General features: G+C 55.0%; 1 protein-coding gene across 1 annotated transcript in view; it reads right to left on the bottom strand.

Moving 5' to 3' along the window:
• The window catches only part of PTPRS (protein tyrosine phosphatase receptor type S), a 103,544-nt gene that overhangs the window by 27,051 nt on the left and 56,488 nt on the right, over window positions 1-20,005 (bottom strand). The window contains exons 6-10 of the mRNA XM_079917099.1: window positions 16,999-17,121; window positions 5,942-6,211; window positions 3,868-4,449; window positions 2,669-2,802; window positions 2,276-2,420 (exon numbers count right to left, since the gene is read on the bottom strand). Of these exons, the coding sequence (XP_079773225.1) occupies window positions 2,276-2,420; window positions 2,669-2,802; window positions 3,868-4,449; window positions 5,942-6,211; window positions 16,999-17,121 (1,254 nt within the window). The remainder of the gene's footprint in view (window positions 1-2,275; window positions 2,421-2,668; window positions 2,803-3,867; window positions 4,450-5,941; window positions 6,212-16,998; window positions 17,122-20,005) is intronic.

The raw sequence follows: 20,005 nt of genomic DNA, 5'->3' as shown, positions 1-20,005 counted from the left end.
GCACACCCCATGCTAGGGTCTGGGACCCAGAGCTGAATCAGAGGCCCCCATCCTCAAAGACATCAGGCTACCAGAGACCCCAGAGGCCACTCCAATGGCTTACTGCAACCAGAATGACTCTCTGGCCTCACTTAAATTGAAACACTGGGGTTCCCTCCTCCGGAAATAGACACTTGGGGGTCCCCTCCCCCATTTCTTGACCAGCCACCCCAACCAAATGTGCCCGGGGAGAGTCAAGCAGGAGTGGAAAAACCAACCGAGGAATGTGCCAGAAGGAATGGATTCGCTAAGAAAGGGGAAGGAAAAATAAAACCAAAACCATAATAAAAGAAGAAACAACGATGATGGTGATGATGATGAGAAAAACCATAATAAAAGAAAGAAAGACGCTTTCCAGAAAACTCCCAGTCTGGTTACCTACCTTCCACTCTTCAACTGCTAACTTAAAAGACTTTCTTACGAGGGAGGGAATGGCGGAGTGCTGAGCTACAAGGCCAGACCGAGCTCTGGGTGGGTCTCTGGCCGCGAGCGGGCGCGCAGCCCTGCTCCGGCCCCAGTGTGGGCACGCTGCAGTTCCGGGCTGGCGCCGATGAGGCAGGAAGGTTAGACGGTGTCTGGGGAGACCCACGGCTGAGTGGTCTGGCCTCCACCTACCCTTGAGTTCAGCCTAAGAAGCCCGCACTCCCCGGGGGTGGGGGTACGCCTGGCCCTGCGTCTCGGCTGCCAGTTCTCTCGGGCCCCACCCGTCTTGGGGTGCGAAGTGGGGAGTCCCTTCTCCCCCACTCCCTGTCCTGGGCCGCCCCGGAGGTTCGGAGGTTCGCGTGGCTGGGCCAAAGCCGCTTTCTCGACGACCTTGGAGGCCGCCTCCTTCACAATCCGGCCCAACCTGCGTGACTTGTCGGGAGGGTGCGAGGCAGCGTGGATGCGCACATGGACGCGCGGTGTGGGGGGGGAGGGGCGTGGTTCCGTATTCCACGTTCCTGGGCAGGTGTGCCACTCGACAGCGGGGTGCACAGTTTAGGGGACTGAATTTGTACTCTGGACGGTCTGCACAGCCCAGAGCTGCTGGGGCACAGGCCAGGGGGCACGCAGGGTGGGCCGTTTTTGTGAACCCGCTGGAGACCAGCGCGTACTCACCTTCGCGGCACCTGTGCCGGTCTCTCACGTGGCCGCCCAAGCCACAGGACACCCTCACTGATCGCCTCACGCACAAACATTCCTGTGAGTCGAGGAGCGCTCGGCTCGGCCCCAGTGGGGCGGGGAGGAGGGGAGGGGGCCGGGGTTGACAGTGGGGTGCTGTGTTTCCAAGTCCCCTGATCCCAGCGGCTCAGACACCCCGGCCCAAGTTGCTGTCACTCTGGACTGACCCGTGACCCCCTGTGTGCACACGCCTGGGGGCGGGGCAGGCGGGGGCTTGAAGGTCTGAACACTGAGGCAGCTTCCGGAACAAGGCCTGGGGTGGCTACCCCGTGACTGACTGAGCAGGGGGAGGGGAGAAGAAGAAAGGGAGGGTCACGGCGGGGGCCACTTGGGCCAGACTGAGCACAGAAGAGGGAGGAGGGGGAGGCAGGGAGGCGGCGGTCGGAGGGGCCTGCCTAGGCCCTGAGCTCAGAGCAGGCAGGGAGGGCGCGGCGGGTGCCACGGTGTGGCCCAGGGCCAGCTGCAGTGTCCTGGCCAAAAGGTGACTTTCTGTGACAGGGAGGCCAGGCGGGCACAGCGAAGAACTCCAGTAATTCAAGGGCCCTATGTTTTGGGGGTGCTGCGCTTCCCCCAGAACCTGGCATCAGCTCTGACTCCCCCACGCCCCCGAGCCCCTGGCAATGGGGACCCAGCCTGGGGGGCAAGAAAGGCCATCTGGGGAGGCAGGATCGTCTGTGCATCCTCTGCTCTCTCGGAAGGATGGGGTGTGAGCTGTGACAGCATCACGGACCCCTCCAAACACCTGTGAGATGGGCGCAACGTGGCCATTCCACTAACCCCAAATCCGGGAAAGGCAGAGGCGAGAGGAGGTACCATCAGCGAAACCGAACACGGCTGTACCCCAGGGAGATGGAGAAATTGGAGCCTGCGGGGTCCACGGGTGAGCCCCTCACTGCACTGGTGGGGGAACCGAGGCGCAGCGTGGACGCAAGCACGCCCGAGGCGGAAGAGCGAAGCGGGACGGGCGGAGGCGCCCCCCCTCCCCGCGCTTGCGCAGGCCCCGCCCGGGTCAGTGCGCAGGCGCCGGCCAGGTGCCCACCCCCGCAGTTCAGGGCGGGGTCCGCGAGACACCTACTGGACTGCAGCGTGCGCTGCCGCACCACCGAGGTGAAGGCGCCCAGGCCTTGCGGGGAGCGCGCCGCCAGGCGGAAGGCATATTCGGTGTTGGGCTTGAGGTCGTCCACCACGAAGGCCGTGGCCGGGTCGAAGGTCCTCCCGACCTGGGGGCGGGGCGGGGAGAGAGACGGAGATGGAGAGAGACAGAGAGAAACCAGAGGGATACAGACACAGACCTCACAGAGTGATGGAAATGGAGGAGAAAAGAGTGAGTGTTGGAAAAATTAGCAACGGACAGGGACAAAGAGAAGGGGGGAAGAGAGACATTCCGGCACAGGCTCGGGGAGACAAGAGAGTCGCCCAGAGTGGGAGCCGGCGGCGAGCGCCAGCCCACCTCCCCCCGCCCACGCACCTCTCTGCCGTGGTCGCCTTCCCGGAAGAGGAGCTCATACTTGATGATGCTCTCCTGCCGCGGGGGGCTCCACGAGAGCCCGATGCTCGTCTCCGACTTAGCCTCGGCCCGGAAGTTCATGGGCTGGCCAGGCACTGCGGGGCAGGGGGCGAAGAGGACTGGCATTGGGGGGAGGCCTGGGAGGGGTGGGCCCGCATAGGGTATCCAACCCGCCCGGTTCCCATTCTCCCAAAAAGGGCCCCGTGAAGCTCAGCACCACCCTAAAAGGAAGGGCTTGTTAGGCTCTAGATGCTTCTGGAGTGTTCTCCACTGTTCTTATTTCTCTTATTTTCTCAGGGACCCCCTACCGCCCCTCGTTGTCAGCTGCCCACCCCAATCCCCCCATCCTCTCTGTTGCCAGTGGGAAAACATTTTAAAAAAATCCCCTTCTCAACGCACCCCAGCATCCTCCCCATTCCCCCAGTTAAACAGAAAACTGGTGGGGACCATAATTTGGAATGTGGATCTCCACCCTGTATCTGATTTACGGCAGCAGAGCTCCAAACCTCCTGTCCCTTTGCTTGGACAGCTGCCTGACTCTTCCTGGATTTGAGGTTCCAAAGCCTGAGTCCGTAAGAAAAAGCCCAGAAACCTGCAGAGAGCTGGGGCCCCATGCACCTAAATGCTCCACACCCCTACCCCACGTCCTTCACCCCGGCAGGTGACAGACCGGCTCACAGACTTTGGGTTAACACACTTTCTATTATTTCAAAATGGGCGGCATGGATCCCTCCAGTGAGAGCAGCGAACAGGGGTTCTCAAACTCAGAGATGGATGGGAGCCGGGGCAGTTAACAGAGAAGAGGGAGGCGAACGGAAACCACACCCCTTTTCTCAGATGCAGCCGGCGGCAGCATCTATCTGGATGCCATTGGATGACCGATTGTAGCCCTATGGGCTTGCCAAATCGGATTTTCCAAGGGTAGCCAGAAATCTGGGTTTTCTAGGACAACCTCCTGCTTTGCAACACTGGCGTGAAAATACTTGAAAGCACCATGCAGGCCAAATAAACCACGTGGTGGCTTCCAGGTTAAGATCGGCCGGCTGCATCCTGGGAGACACATCACTGCGTGGCCGCCTCCTTCCCTCTGGTGGGACAGCCCCGAAACCTGCTGCCCGCCCCGCCCCCCCCAAGAGCTGTGCTTCCCGCGGGCATCTCACCTCCCTGCTGTGTCTTGACCTGGATGGGGTCCGAGAGGGGCCCATCGCCTACGGAGGTGAAGGCCAGCACGCGCACGGTGTATGTCTCATCCTCCAGCAGGCTGCCCACGGTGGTCAGCAGGCTGTCGTCCACGTTGTGCTTCTGCCAGTTGCCCACGGGGTGCTCGGGCTCCATGGTGTAGTAGACCCGGTAGCCCCGGATCAGGCCGTTGGGTTCCACGGGTTCCTCCCACTGGATGATCATGGTGGTGGCGCTGAGCATGCGGGCCTGCACGTTTCGGGGCGCGCTGGCAGGGGCCTGCTCGCCAGTGCGGGTGACCACCGACTCGCTGGGTGGACCCTGGCCGATGGAGTTGACGGCCGACACCCAGATCTCATACTCCGAATTGGGGCTCAGGCCGCCAATGCTGTAACGTGTCGTGGTGATGTCCTCTTTGATCTGGTATGGCCCGTCCTGGCTCTTGGATTTATATTCGATGACATAGTAGGACACGGGGTCTGGGTTGCCGGAGTCCCACGTGATGGTGATGCTGGTGGCTGTGTTCTCTGTCACCACAGGGGTCCCAGGGGCTTTGGGGAGAGCTGTGGGTGGGAGGCAAGTTCACACATCAGGCACGCTGGCTGCAGACCCCAAAGGCTGTGTGACTTTTAGTCACACAACTGCCCTCTCTGAGCCTTCATTTCCTTGGTGGCAACCATGGGCCTAACGACCCCTAGCCCACCATCTATAGCAGGTGTTGGCAAACTACAAACCAAGGGCTGGCACCTGTTTTTGTAAATAAAGTTTTATCAGCACACAGCCACGCTTATGTGTCGCTGCTGGCTGCTTTTGTGCTATGAAGGTAGAATTGAGTGGTTACAGCAGAGACTAGATGGCCCATAAAGCTGAAAATTTTTACTTAAAAAAAAAAATTGGCTGTGTAAGAAAAATATTCACTTCTAAAGGAAACAGTGGCGGCCCCTGGGCTACAACTCTTCTCTGTGCTTTACTCTGCTTCACTCTGCTCAGCCACAGGGCCCTCGTGTCTGTTCACACTTCACACTTGCTGTTCCCTGCCCCTGGAATGCTCAGATGGCCAGATGGCTTAAGGCCACCCTCACCACCCTGGCTAAAGGTGCCCTTGCCCAGTTCTTATCACTGCCTGACGGTACGTCATGACCAGGTTTGTATGTTGTCCCCACCAGCAGGGACTGAGGTTGGTTTACGGTGTGTCCCCAGCACCCGGATAAAATTGTGACTTTCTCTCCCACTTGTCCCAAGATCTCATATCACACAGGCCCCAGGAAGCATGCACCAGAAGACGTTCAATCCCTCAGCAAAATGACAAACACACCAGCTGATGCTGACACTTTCTATGGCCCTAGGGCAGGGCTCGGCAACCTTTACTTGCAGAGGGCCACACAGTAAATCTTTTCAGATTTGCAGACCACGTGGCCTTTGCTGAGAATCACTCAGCTCTGTCACTGTAGCCCCAAAGCTGCCACAAGCCAGGTGTGAACAAATGGGCAGGTATCAATAAAGCTTTATTTATACAAACAAGTGGAGGGCCAGATTCAGCCCATGGGCTGTAGTCTGCTGGCCCCTGTTACAAAGCTAGAAAAATTATTTGAGGGCACCCTCCTCTGAATCTTGCCAGAAACTTGAGACATCAGGAGAACCTGTAATCACTCCCCACCCCGCCAATGCTCTATCTCTCTGAGTTCTGCACAGCCTGTTTCCCTTTTCAACTTTTAGTCTTTCCCTGACCTAGCTTTCCTGGGAGTTGGAACCTTTATTCTGCGGGTCTGAGTGGTGCTACATAGTCCCCATCACTGCTCTCATCAGTCTGCATCATAGCTGCTGGGCTACGTGTCATCTCCCACTTTGGACCGTGAGCCCAATGGAGCAAGACTGGGTCTCGTTCCACGGGGCCAGGCCCAGAATAATTTGTCACCAATAAGTGTTTGTTGACTGTCCTCTTCACAGCCAGGAATGACTGAATCCTGAAGAGTAACTCTGAGGTTTTCCACCCGTACCCCCCACCTACACATGAGGTCCCACCTGCCTCCCCCATGCCCCATGGCCCCTGCTTACATTTCACCGTGATCTGGGCCACGGCCTCGATGACGCCCAGGCTGGACATGGCCACACACGTGTAGTTGGCAGAGTCCTTGACATCTGTGAGTTCCAGCACGTTCCGGCCCACGGGCATGTCATCCTCAGGCGTCAGGTCCTCGGCCCCCTGCATCCACTTGACGTATGGCATGGGCGAGCCCACGGCCACGCAGGTGATGTTCACGTTGCCACCTGGCATGATCTCGTGGCTCATGGGCAAGATGGAGAACCGTGGAGCCACGCGGCGGACTGGGGGATGGGGTGGGTGGGGGATGTCGGGGTGGGGGAGGGGAGGGGAGGGAGATGCAGGGGGATGGGGAGACGGAATGCAGGGGAGAAAAGAAAGAAAAGCAGGAAGAAAGAAAGAAGAAAAGAAAGAAAAAAAGGAAAAAAAAAGTGGAAAACAATTTAAATATAAACAGGGCTGTTTCCTTCCCCCCAGTTGAAATTTTTTCTTCCAAATGAAAGAAAACAACAACAACAAAAATTAAAAAACCAAATTCCAACACAAAGAAACCAAAACTTCAAAGGAAGGTACTTCACAAACAATATATAGAGAGATATATCGATATATAATAAAAGAGACATGAAGCATTATTCCATAGCAACAGGGTTTCAGAGACCAGAGTGGCTGGTCCACAGCACAGTTAGGAACACAAAAATTTATCAGCCGTTTCTCATCTTTGCTGTCAGACGTGGCTTCGGGGAGCAGCCCCTCCGCCCGCTCTCCCAACTGGGGAGCTTCAGAAGATTCGGGCTGCAGGGGTCGGGGGGCTCTGGGAAGGTTGGACGGGACGGGGTGTGTGTGTGTGTGGGAGGTCATGGGAAGAGTTGGGACCAAGAGGCAGAGGGGACCAGGATGTTGGCCCCCCATCCTCACTCCCTCTGGTGACCCGGGGGCCCCACCCACTTCCCCGGGGGGCCCTCGAGGAAAAGATGAGAAACTCTAATGAAATTTTTGTGGTTTTTGGGTATAGAAACCCTTCTAAAAGCTTCTGTCGGATCTGACAAGTTTCCATTGATAGATGCAGCTCTCAGAATCACAAACAGCATGCAAAATAGGTTGGTTGAGAGAGAGAGAGAGAGAGAGAGACTGAGAGACAGAGAGAGACGAGAGAAAGAGGCAGAAGGAGGAAAAGAGAGGAGGTTAATGTGAAGAGGCCTGGATCTCAGGGGCCTTTAGTGCATACTCACGGGGTGGGTGGGGGGAACCAGAGAGAAGAGAGAGATGGGTCCAGAGAAAGAGAGAAAACAGGAACACAGAGAGGGAGGGACAGAGAAAGAGAAAGGAGGGGGGAGGGGGCCCACTTCAATGCTGCATATTAATTCTAGATGTGACCCAATGTGACACGTCACATTGTCACATCACAGCCCTGGCAGAATAAATAGGATATTAATAATAATAATAAACGAGGGAATGAACTTGAACGTTGAGAAAACAGGGACATGTTCTGTGCATTTCTTAGCGGGGAAGCGAATGCAGCCTTCTGTCCCAATCTTGCAGACCATGAAGGCAGCAGGATGCATTTCGGGGGCTCCATTTTCGGAAGCTGCATGGGTTTCGGGGTTCGGGGGGAAGGGGCGGGTGCTAATGGGCACCTGAACTGCCAAGAGGCACGGCTGCCCCGTCGGAGATGTTTCCCTGCAGTGGAAAGGACTTGGGTTAGCTGGTAAACCCTTCTAGCCAGAAGGAGCTTGTCCCCAGCTTCAAGGAGACACGTGGATGTGCCCCCAGCTTTGGGCAGTTCAAGGAGTCTTGTCTCAAACTGTAGAGATGACAGATTGGAGGCTCAGCAAGGCTAAACAGGGCCACCAAGTGACTTTGGGCAACCCGACCTGCCTCTAATTTTCACATGGAACTGCGGTTGCAGCCGCACCCCTAAGGGGGTCGCTGTAGGGGTGTCTGCCCTGTTCTACGGAGGAGGGGTCTCACTCGCTCTCTCTCCGTGGGTTCCAAGCTGGAAATCTCAATCCCTGTTCTCTGAATCCCCGCTGGAGAGAAGGGGGAGCTCCGTGTGGGCGGAGGGAGGGCCAAGAAAGCTGGCAGCCCTTCGGAAAAGGAAGCCCCGCGAAAAGTCCAGGAGTCACGCTGGAGACAGGATGGAGGAAGTGGAAGGTGTTCGGCAGCGGGGAGGAGTTGGGGTGGGCAGGGAGGGGAGACAGAGGGGCCATGCAGACAGACTGGGGGTGAGGGGCGGGGCTGGGCTCTGAGATGGGGGAGCGGCTTTTTGGCAGGGCTAGGTGGAGGTATCGGGGGAGAATGGGGTCCGGCCAGCCAGCGGACGCGGTCCAGGCCAGCCGCCGGCATCCACAGCGAGGCACGAGTGGGATGCCCAAACGCTGCGTTGTCATGGAAACGGAACACAATGGGGGATGAGTGTGAGGGAGCTAATTAATCAAGGACAGAAAAACGGCATCGACATCCAAAACAAAACCAGGGGAACCAAATGAAAAAACAAAGTGGGGTGGTGGGGGGAAATAATCCAAAAAAACCAACCAAACAAAAAACCCCTCCAAAACACCTGAAAGCAAGAAAACAAAAACAAACAAAAAAACATGGAATGGGTGTGGGGCTGAAAATCGGGGTCTGAAAGGAGGACGGCTGTGGCTTCCCCAGGGAGGTGCCCCCCAACCCTGGCAGAACACAGCATCTGGCCTCCCCACCCAGCACCCAAGGGTCCTGGCAGAGGCTCGAGGCGGCACAGTGGTGAGATCCTCATCGAAAAAGAACCTTCGGAGCAAACCAACCCAGCCACAGAAGCCCCACTTCTCAGTGACTCTCCCTGCTCTTCGTTTAGAGCAGAACAGAGGCCAAGTCACTTAAATCACACAGCAAGGTAAAACTCCTCAAGACCTCAGAGTCCCATGGAAAACCTGCTCCGGCAGAGGTGGGGGGCTGATGAGGCTGGATGAGCCCTGGGAAGGGCCCTCATCCTCCGGGAGCCTCAGTTTCCTCCTTTGTGACATGGAGGCCATCGGTGATGTGTTGAGAAGGCCATTAAGCTGACCGGGGCAGTGCCCAGCACACAGAAGATGCTCAGCCTGGGCATGGACCAGTGAAGTTTCCTTCTGGCCTTCCAGGATGCTGGAAAGATCAATGAGATGCTCATCATTGAGGGAGTCTGGGGATGAATTCGTTTAAAAAAAAAAAAGGAATGGGAAGAATTTCTATTGAATCCCTCCCACTTTGAGAGGCCAGTGACCTCATGCCCATTTTGTGGAGGAAGCAGTGGAGGCCCAGTGAGGAGCTAGGGCTAGTTGGAAGACACAAAGAAAGGAAGTGGTAGGGCCAGAGCTCAAAGCCAGGTATGCCTGATCCCTACCTCTGAGATAAAGTGAACCTTCTCTTACCATGGTATTTAGCAAGAATTATATCCACGTGTCCCTTCTTGGCTCTTTCAAACTTGTGTCCTTACCCTCTGGGGATACCGAAGAGGGCAAAAGTACCCATCACCCATATCCACCTATCAACTGAATAACCATCAGTCGAAAAATATCCAGCAGCCATCAAGATAAGTGTCCAGAAGCCATCAGTAAAAGGTTCGTACTGAAAGGGATTATTGGAACGTCAAAGGGAATAAGGGCTAGCTTTAGGATTTAAAGGTTAATATAACCCCAATTTATGTGTGTAAGGCTCAACATCATGTCCCAAAGACCCTGTTCACGTGGGATCTTATCTTAAAATATCTTCCCTTAGGAGTGTCATAATTTGGAAGGTACCTCTAACACTTTCCAGAAGTAGACACAAGGCATACATCTTGAACACGTAACAGACTTGCTGTACAGGGTTGTTAATTATAAGTCAGTTCAGTGTGGGAGGGCATTTATCAACAACTGTAATTCTGGTGCTCACAATCCCCAACATGGCCGGCAGCCATCAATTAAATGGATCTGCCAATATGCTATAAAGGCTGACACGTTAAGACACTTTGCCCACTTGCTTTCTCACCTACCCCATTCGTTTCTGAGGGTGTGCGGCAGGAAGAGGGCTGGTTTGCCACGAGTTAGGGGAGGACTGTGCCCATGAGCACTAGGTGGCTTAAAACCCCCCTGAGGGGGGTCTCAGAAGGCCTCTGGGCATCCTTCCAGTTGGCGAGGGCGGGCGGCTGACGCTGTGTTCTGCCCAGTTTGGTGCTGACTCCCACCCACATCATCTTTCCACCCCTGGCTGCAAGCTTGAGGTGCAGGTTAGAAAAGTAAGGTGGGCACGGAACCCATGGGACGGAGTGGCCCCGCGGGACCCCCGCCCCCAATTACCGACCTGAATGGAGGGTCCAGGCAGGTTATAAGGGGACCACACCAGCCTTGGTCCTCAGCACGCTCCAGCTGGCTCTCGTTTCCAGCTCTTCTCGTCACCGAGTAGCCGGGGGGGTCCCAGTGGGGGGGACCCGCGTGGGTGAGGGGATCAGGAGGGTGGGCGGTGGGAGGGTGGTGGGTTGGGGGGGGGCGGGTCGCTTCAAACCCCGATTCACATGGAAAAACAACTCAAAAACCTTCAAAGCAACCGGGAGACGACCCCTCCCCCAGGCAGGAAGAGGCAGAAACTCAAAAACCAAGAAAGTGGGGGGCGGGGAGGGGTGCTCCAGGGGAGGAGGGGTTGGGGAAGGGTGAGGGGGAAAACTCAAAAGTGAGGTGATCTGGTTGGAGCACTAGGTAGGGAACTCAACAGTGTCAGACATCTCAACGGTTCAGCAAGCCACAGCTCTGAAGGGTGGGGGGGCTCTGCTGGGCATTTTGGGGTGGGAGAGGCTGCTGGTGCCCCTCCGGACTCCAAAATGAGGATGTGGATGGGGAGGGGAGGGGAGAGGTGCCAGTTCTGCAGCCTCCCCAGGGTTTACTTAAGCTTAGATTACACCTGTCAGGGTACGGGAAGGGTCCGAGGCCTAATTCCAAAGCCCCTCCATTGATCCCCAGCCTGTGGCCCAGGGAGGGTGGGTACCGCCCCGCGGTCTGCCCTGTGCATCTTCCTTCCCCTCCCCCTTCTCCGCCACCCTGCCTCCCCACTCCCACCACCAGCTCCCTCCGCCATCAGGATAGCGTGCAAGGTCTGGAGGGACCTGGCTGGACCCCTGGCCCACGGGCTGACCAGCGGCCTTGGCAAGCTCTTGTCGTTTTGAGCTGGACTTTTTTTTTTTTTTTTTTTGGTACCCTCTCTCTCCCGATTTTTTTGTTTTCCTGGTTCTAGCAGAAAATGGGATGATATCTTGCCAATCGACTGATTCCCCTTGTCCCCTCGCCGCGGCCGCCAGAGACACGGGGCTTTCCGAACGACAAGGTGTAATCTAATGTTCCCCTCACCCCCCAAAAACAGAGGAAACAGCAATGCAAAGGGTGTGAGGCAGGCAGCAGGCGAGGTGTCTAGAGCTCAGTGTTCCTGGAGAACGGCCCGCCCCCCCCACCCCGACCCGTCATGCCCAGAGGAAAGCCTGCCTTCCCACCCCTGGAGCCCCCTCTCCCCTTGGGATGAGGGTGGGATGAGGAGAAGGGCTGGGTCTTGACGTGCCACTGCCTACCACCAGGGTCAAGTCAGGGGCTTTGGGGGTGAAGGGTGGGGTGGCATGCCAGGTGTGATCAGGAGCCGGGGAGGTCGCCAACATACCCCAGTGGTACTCTTCCTGGAGATACAGGAGGTGGCGGTGGGTGGGTTCCAGGCCCAATATCTGTATCTACTCTTGTTTGGGGGTGCCAGTAGGTAAGGGGAACACCTAGAGGTCACATCCACCAATTATATGGCTTGGGTGCCAGAGTTTTAATTTTAAAAACAATTTGCCCCGCAGAATTCCATGCTATGAACTGATCTGAAGAGGCCTGGGGATGGGTTTCAGATAAAGGGTTCTGAAGAACACCTGGAAATTGGGGCAATCTGGATCCCCCTCTGACATTTTATATGAGTCCCGATCTCTTAGCTCAGCATGGAGAACTGGCGTTAAATTATCTCCACTTGGCTTCTTCCGAGATCCTGAGAATATCCTAAGTCCCTTGAAGGTGGAAAGTTCTTTCCCATGTCTCTAGCTCGCTCCAAGTTCTCTCCGCACGTTCCTACATCATCGGGTGGGTGGCACACCATTTAACCCGGTCCTGCACCATGGTTCAATAATGCTATAATGCTAGACCAAGTGGTAAAGACACCATCGTTAGCCACTACTTCACACCTTAAAGGCTGACAATTTTAAAGATTTTAAAGAATATTAACAGCCAGGGAGAATATAACCTGATCATCTTCCCACCTTGTCAAAGTCTGAGCTGCATCTTCCTTAGGAGAGTTCTGGGAGCAGAGCTCCCAGCTGCATTAAAAAAAAAAAACGGGCTTGGTTTTGACCTTGGTCCTTTGAATATCAGAGATACACTTCAGGAGAAGGGTAAAATCTGGATATTCCACCCCCTGGATCACCCAGGCTCAGCAGAAGCTGGAGATTATGAATTGAAGGAAGAGTTAGGTTGAGAGTGGGGATTCGGTGCAAAGAACTCCCAGGACTGGTTGCTCTGGTAACACTGTAAATGCTTGTAGCTTTCAGGCCAGAACATGCCAGGCGGCTCTTCTCTTCTGCTGGGCTGGTACGTATCTGCAAGCGTAGCCTAACATCCAAACTGTTCTTTTTTTTTTTTGCCCCCTTCTGATAATCTGGCCACAGAACTTCCTGGGGGAGTGACAGGGAGTAAGATGAGAGATGTGGCTCTGGGGAGGCCACTGATCTCATGGGAATGGGGTTGGAGCCAGGAGAAACTGAGACCATGAGATGCGCTCAGAAATGCATTAGCAAAAAATGAGATCTGAGCAAATGAATTAACATCTGCCCTCCAATTCTTTTCAAAGCAGTTTCCCATAAGCCATCTTATTCAAACAGCGGATGTTTGAAATACATGATGGGGAAACTGAGGTCCCCAAAGGGAAGTGACTTGCCCAAGACCATTTATCTGAACTCGATGTCCCTGTTTCACAGCTTCACTTGCGATTTCTTATGTGCCACGCACTACACAGGGCACAAGATGAGCATTAATTTGCTCGATGGAATCCTCCCAACTACCCTGTGAGCTAGGGAAATCAATGCTTCCTATTATTCAGATGAAGAAATAGGGACTCCGAGCGACCAAGTGACTAGCCCAAGGTCACACAGCCAGGGAGGGGCAGAGGCAGTACTTGAATCTAGGTCTCCCCAAGCAGCAAGTCTGTGCTCCCACCACCAGTCTATACTGCCCCAAAAGTCCAAGTGGTCTTCAGAGACCCTCAGCCACCTCTCAGTTTCAACTCACTGGGACCCAGCTTTAGTGAAGGGGCCGGGAGACCTCTGTCTTCCATCTTTTGGAGAGGTTCTGCCTGGCAGCTCTCACTCTGGATTCAAAAGAGACAGGAAAAATAAATCCCTTGTTATTGCATCTGAAGTCCTCTTGCCAACTCGCCCCTGAACTTAATAATTGGGAGTTTAGAGAAGGCAGGTGAGGGACAAGAGAGAGAAAAAGGTGACCCCAAACAGGCTGATCTCAGCCCTCCACTATCATCAGTGTTGGGTAGTAAGCTGGGGGCTAGTGGCTATAAATCTAAAGGGATATTTTATTGGGGGTTGTTTTTTATTTGGGGTTGGAATTGGGCTCTGAAAGGGCTTGCTTTTCCTCAGGGAGGGAACAGAAGATGGGAGCGAACGTCTCCAAGGGTTTCAAGAGTGAGAGAAACACACAGAGAAAGAGAGCCGAAAGAGAGAGAAAGGCAGAGGGAGAGCTGGGAAGTGGGGGGGGGGGGGCTGTGCCCAAAGTTCCCCAGGGTTTTCTCCAGAATTCCACAGTTCTGATGCTCAGGTACTCAGAAAGTGACCGTGCTGTGTTGCTGGACAAAAGACACCTGTGACTGGGCCCAGAGCCTGTGAGGTGGTGGGGGAAGCAGCCAACATCATCTGGGAGGCAGAGGCGTAGCACTAAAGGGCAGAAAAGGGCAGAATAACTGGCCAAGTAGTTCTTCCAAAGTCTGTCATGCTACATTTTCTGATGGGTGGATCCGTATTGGTACCCAGCCAGGATGCAAAAAGTCATCACACCAGCTACCATGTTGAGCACCGCCTACGCAGTGCCAAGCATGCATCATTTCGGGAGGACGGTCCACTGAAAGGTGGCCATTTCTCATATTTGGACGTGTTGCTCCAATGAACAAAAACTCAAAATGCCTCTACCCATTCAGCTGTGCTTCAAATGCCTGTTTTGGGGTTGTTTGGGAGGGTGGGAGGTGGTATCATGCTGAGGCAGAAGGATGGAAACATGCCTGCTTAAGCTCCCTTCCAACATGGCTGCCCTGTGGGGCTGAGGCATCAGCTCTGGATAAAACAGAGCTGGCAAATTGGGCTGCTCTCCTCACACACCCCACCCAGGCTCTGACCTCCCACCATCTGTCTATGCCACCTCCCTTGTGCTCTTGAGCCCAGGCGGTCACTTTCTGCCCCAGCATCCCAGCTGTGGGACCCTTTCCGTCCTCCTGGATGGTAGTTGGGACAGGAACACTGGCTTTTAAATCACAATGCGTTTGGAGAACAACCACACAACAGCTCAGCCCAAGAAACCCAAACCAAAGAGCACGGAAACACAGGACAGAACCAAAGACAAAACGCTTTGGGGGAGGAGGGGGTTGGGTGAAGGGGATGGGAGGGGGGAAAAAGAAACGAACCAATCGGTTTTCCCCCCCCAAACGAAACAAAATCAAAACATTAATAATTAAATAAAAGGAAGGAAGAAAGAAAAAAACGAAGAAAACCAAAGGAGAAAAATGGAACGGAAGACGAGAAACACTCCAACAGAAGGCGTTGGGAATTCACCAAACCGAACCGACAACAGTGGCATGCAGAGAAGATTTTTACATTCTCCCAGCATGCATCAGGCCCAAGTTACCATGACGACGAGGAGTGCAAAAAACTTAGCAACAACATTACCAAAGGATGCATAGAGGCGACCACAATGCAAGCATCGCATGTGTGCGGCCGGCCCTAGGCCGGGCTGGGCGCAGCTGAGATTTTTGTGTCTTTCTGGGTTTTTGCTCTCACTTGGTGGTTTTTTGTTTTGTTTTGTTCACGTTGAGCTCATTATTCATATTCGTCATTTTTTTTTTCGTTTTTCTATTATTTTCTGTGTGCATGTCTGCGTGTGTCCGTGTGCCTGTCTGTGTGCGTTTCTTGCGTGTGTGTGTCACTTTCGGAATGTAAAAATGTGGGTAAAGAAAGTAAAAAAGAAAAAAACACACCAACCTTCTCGAAGCTCTGAGGGATGTAAAGGGGGTTTGATGCAGAACACAATGACATGGGGAGAAGAGAAAAAATAGGGGAGATACAGAGAGTAAAAAGAGGACTTCCCAAGGCTAAAAGCTGCAATAGTTTGTTGATTTTTTTTGTTTTCTTTAAACCAAAAAAAAAAAAATTAAAATTAAAAAATAAAAAGAACAGCAACGACCTTTTAGTCTTTCCTCCGTTCTTTCCTTGACATACAAGATCTACATTTGCCTTCCACGATTTTTTTTTTAATTCAATTTTGGAGCGTCTGAGACCCAGGCAAAGAATGGGAAGCTGGACCCCCCCAAAAGAAAGGACCCCACCTCTGGGATGGGGTGGGGGGGTGCTGAGGACACAGAAGGCCCCCCTCCCTTGTCGCACCCTGGGCTAGAGGCCCCGCCCCCGCCCTGCCCCATGCCTGCTGCCCATACTGTCCTCCTTGAACTCTGCCAGACTTACAAACCCCCATCCCAGGTGTTTGCAGAGAAATACGCAGGTTAGACGAAGACCAGTCAGTTGGAGTCGTGGACGCGCTATAACTCACCAGAGGTGCCATGGCATTGGATCGGATGTGTGCCCCCTGCCCGCCCCCGCCCCGGCGTCCCCGTCCCCTCCCGCCAGGCAGCCTCCTTCCTCCTCAGAGACGAGATGCAGAACCCAAGGGCAGCCAAGGTGCTGCTTCAGGGCTAGTTGGGGCCGTGCTTGCTGGGGACCAAGGGGATGAGGGTCTCCGGGTGAGGGAGGAGCCGCACGGCCTCCCAGGTGGAGAACGGCAGGGCCTTGGTGCGTCGAACGGGGGGAAACAGAGGCCTGAAGAAGGCTGGCATGGGTTCAAGTATACAGAGCCAATTGGGGCAGCCCGGGGGGATGAACGGGACCCTGTTTCCCGGCAGGCGGGAGCTGTTTCTACCACGAATCGGATCAGAAACAGCCAAGGGGATACAGGAGATGGAGGAGGAAACAAATTAAAATTTCTGAAAGGACGGAAGAGAACCGACCCGGGGATGAGACGGGGTCCACAGAGACATCTAGGAGCAGGGGCAGCGCCCCCCTCCAACCCGGCACCTTTGAGGGGACACCAAGGGGCCCAGAAGAAAGTCTGTGTAGCCACTTCCCAGGCCCTCCTTGGGTGGGTGGGGGCGTCAGGGCAAGGACCCCTGTGCTTCCAGGCGTGACTCAGTGGGAAAATGACATGCCTCAGCCCAGGCCCCAGGGTGTCTGCCTAAAGGAGCCCTTCTCTGAGGGTGACTAGGACAGCACCAGGCTCTGGGACAGCTGAGGGTGTGGGGCTGGCAGGGGCAGCCTTGAAGACCCCTCCCCAACTCTTAGATTAGGGGGGCGGTGAAGCAGGGAGCTACGAGGCCACGAGTCTGGAGAAGCGAAGCGAGCACACAGCAAAGGGGAGGCACTGCACGACACACCACAGAAGCCGACTCGGATGGGCGGGCGGGCGGGGTGGGGCAGAGGCCTGCAGGCTCCCCCGGCCCTGTAGGCCCACGACTGACCCCTCCGGCCCTGCCCCATTCCCTCCTGCCGCCCCCCACCCCAAGTCCTGCAGCCCACGGGGCGGCCGTCACAAGGCACGGGGGTGGGGGTGGGGGTTGAAGCTGCCCCCATTTTACAGGCGAGGAAACTGAGGTCCAGAGAGGGACACAGCCTCGCCCAAGGTCCCGCGGCCACAAGCGGGGCTGGGCCTGCCTGCTGGGGTCTGCAGGGGACAGGGGAGCCCGGAGGCTGTGAGCCCGAGGAGGGAGGGGGACGGGTGGGGCGGGTCCCTGCCTTCGACCTGGACACGGCGTTCCCTACCTCGCACGTAGAGATTGGCGGGTGAGGAGTAGCGCACGCCAGCGCTGTTGGTCGCCACACACTCGTATTTGCCCTGGTCGGTCTCCTCGCTGCTCTCGATCTGCAGGGCTCCTGTGGGTAAAGGGGACAAGGCCTGGCCCATTAGGGGAAACCTCGAGGTTGAGGTGGTGAGAGGGCTGTCCCACAGTACTGTCTCTTAGTCGGTCTGGGCCGGAGAGGCAGATGAAAACGCTGAGTCAGCCTAGAAGCCCCTACTGGGTCAGGGCCTCCCTGCCTGCCTTTCCCCACCCCGATCCTGGCCCATCCTGGCCTGAACATACCGCCTGCCCCACACATCCTCCACCCTCAGCCGGGACCTCGTAAACGACTGTCAACTTGAGTGACAAAACTGGGGAGAATGTGTTTTCAGGAAAGCACCAAGTGATGTTCTCCAGGGAGGGTGGGGTGGAAAGCAGGTTGGCAGTCCCAACCCCTAGCAGCCGTTCCAAAGACCCTGACACTTAGGGGGCCACCACAAATGATGTGCCAATTCAGGGAGCTGGTGATCGCCTGCTGGTTTCAACCAGTGCCTGTGTGTAAATGACCGTGGGTCTGGGTTCCTCAAGTATGTGTGGAATCCCAGGCCTCAAGGCCCACGGTGTCTAGAAATGGAGACAGGGTTGTATATCTTCAAGGGTGTTTAAATTTCAGGACTGGGTTACCACTCCACAAAAGCAAAGGTTAAGAAGGCCGAGAGTGATACACATCAAGTATGTTTGAAAGCAAAGGCCTGGATCCACGCTTTCTATACCTGAAACTGAAGAGTGAATTTCCCCAGAGATTTAAAGTCATCTAAGTCAGTCAGTCTGAATTCACAGATCTGTTTTAAAACCACAGGCCTGGATTCAGGATTCCGGATGCTCACAAGTAAATGAATTTTCTCAAGTGTGTTTGCAATCACAGACGGAGACCCAAGTCCACGGTGCTCATAGCTTAACGGGGAGAATTTTCCAAAGTGTTTGAAATCAAGTGCGAAGGAAAACCTCTAACCCGTGCCAAGAAAGTTGAGGCTGAAATGCCCCCGGCGTGCTTGAAATTATAAACCTGGATCAAAAAATTTGTTGGTCATGAGTGAATAAGAATTTTAAAAAGAGGTCAATTTTCTCAAGCTTATTTAAAATCACAGGCCCAAATCAAAGGTCTTGGTGCCCACAAGCAAATGAAAATAGGGCAGATTTTCCTACAATATGTTTGAAATCACAGGCCCAGATGAAAGACTTCACTTCCCATGAACATGTGAAAATGAATGAACCTTCTTAAGAATATTTAAAAGCACAGAGCCTTGATCACATACTACGGTGCTCACGACTAAATGAAAACGTGGCCAAGATTTCCCCAAAGATATCTGAAACCACAGGCCTGGGACATATCTTCATTTTCACAAGTAAAATACATCTCTAAGTATGTTTGAAATCACGGGCCTTGATCCAATACTTGAGGGCCCATGAACAAATTAAAAATGAGGCAGAGGTTTCCACAGTTACGTTTGAAATCAAAGGCCTGGACCAAAGTCCTCCTTTTCATAAGTAAATAAAACTGCGTAAATATCTATAAGTACATTCGACTCACAGTCCTGGACCCTGTGACTGGTTGACTGGTAAATGAAGGTGAGGGAACACCTCCAAATGTGTCTCAATCACACATTGTTTTTGTTTGCTGTTGTTTTGTTTGCTGTTGTTGTTTTTCCCAATCACAGGTTTTGATCAGAGTCCCTGGCACCAGGAGTCCAAAAATCCAGTCCAAGGTCGCAAGCGGACCCCTCCTCCCAGCTTTGTTTGTGGGTGTCCCACGGAAGTGAGGGGAACCCACAGATCGGGAAGTTCTCTCTGGGGGCCGTGGATTAGGCTTCTGCCCCTTCATAACACTTCATACCAACCTCAAGGCTCCAGGGAAGCAGGCAGGCAGGTATCACTATGGAGGCCCAGAGAGGGCAGGGAGCCTGCTCAAGGTCACACAGCATTTCGTGGCAAAGTCAGGACTAGACATGGACTCTTCCCTAGGGCTCCCACCCAGGCCTGTTCTAGTCTATTCTCTAAGGGCAGCACCATGGGGCTGCCCTTGAGACTGCCTCTCTGCTCCCTCAAGCTGGACTCTCTACTCCTCCTGCCCCGCCACCCAAATCAAAGCTTCAGAGCTGGAAGGCCCCCTCTGCACGGCCATTGTACAGATGGGAATACCAAGGCTAGGGACGGATGAGGGCTGCATACAGAGCAGTGGTCAGAAGCCTGACTCCCAGCGCTCTGGGTGGGCATGGGAGACGCTGCCCCTTCCTGAGGACACAACCCCCTGACTGCGGCCAGGTGACCCAAAGGACCACCACGGCCACACTCAGCCCCCAGCCACAGATAGTGACATAGACACAGAGACTGCACAGACACTGGGCGGGGTGGCGAGGAGAACACATGTGGAGGGGGGCCTGGGGCAGCCCCCCGTGGAGCCTGGGGGGCTGGGCGGGCGGTGAGAGAGAGTGTGAGTGGGTGGGTGGGTGAGGAAAGAGCCTCTTACCTCGGATCGGAGTGCTTTCTGTAAGGGAAGCAGAGAGAGTCAGGTGAATGTCAGAAGGCAGTCCTGGCGGGGCCAGGGGGCCCCAGGGAGGCGGGGCTGGGCCACGAGCCAGGCCTGAACACTCTGTCCCCGGGGGCTGGGAGAGGGCACTGAGGCAGCCCTGGGCCTACAAACCCTGCAGGCCTTGCTGAGGAAGAATCAGGAGGGCTTCCCATAGGAGGCAAGAATCTCCTGGGGAAGGAGGGGCTGAGTCTAGAAGCCCCTCTGGACTGGCCTGAGGGGCGTGGCCATGCCCCAGGGAGGTCCATGGCCTCGCCTGGCCCTGTGGGCTGCCTTTCTTCTGGGTCGAGGGAGGGAGGTCCACGACCTCCCCTCCTATTCCTTCTCGGGAGGGTCACGGAATGATGGGGGTCTCAGGAGTCTTGTTAGAGAAGGGGGAGAGGGGTTAGCG

This window comes from Stenella coeruleoalba (genome assembly GCF_951394435.1).
Source record: "Stenella coeruleoalba genome assembly, chromosome: 3".
NCBI classification, from domain to species: domain Eukaryota; kingdom Metazoa; phylum Chordata; class Mammalia; order Artiodactyla; family Delphinidae; genus Stenella; species Stenella coeruleoalba.
This window is presented reverse-complemented; position numbering and strand designations above follow the sequence as displayed.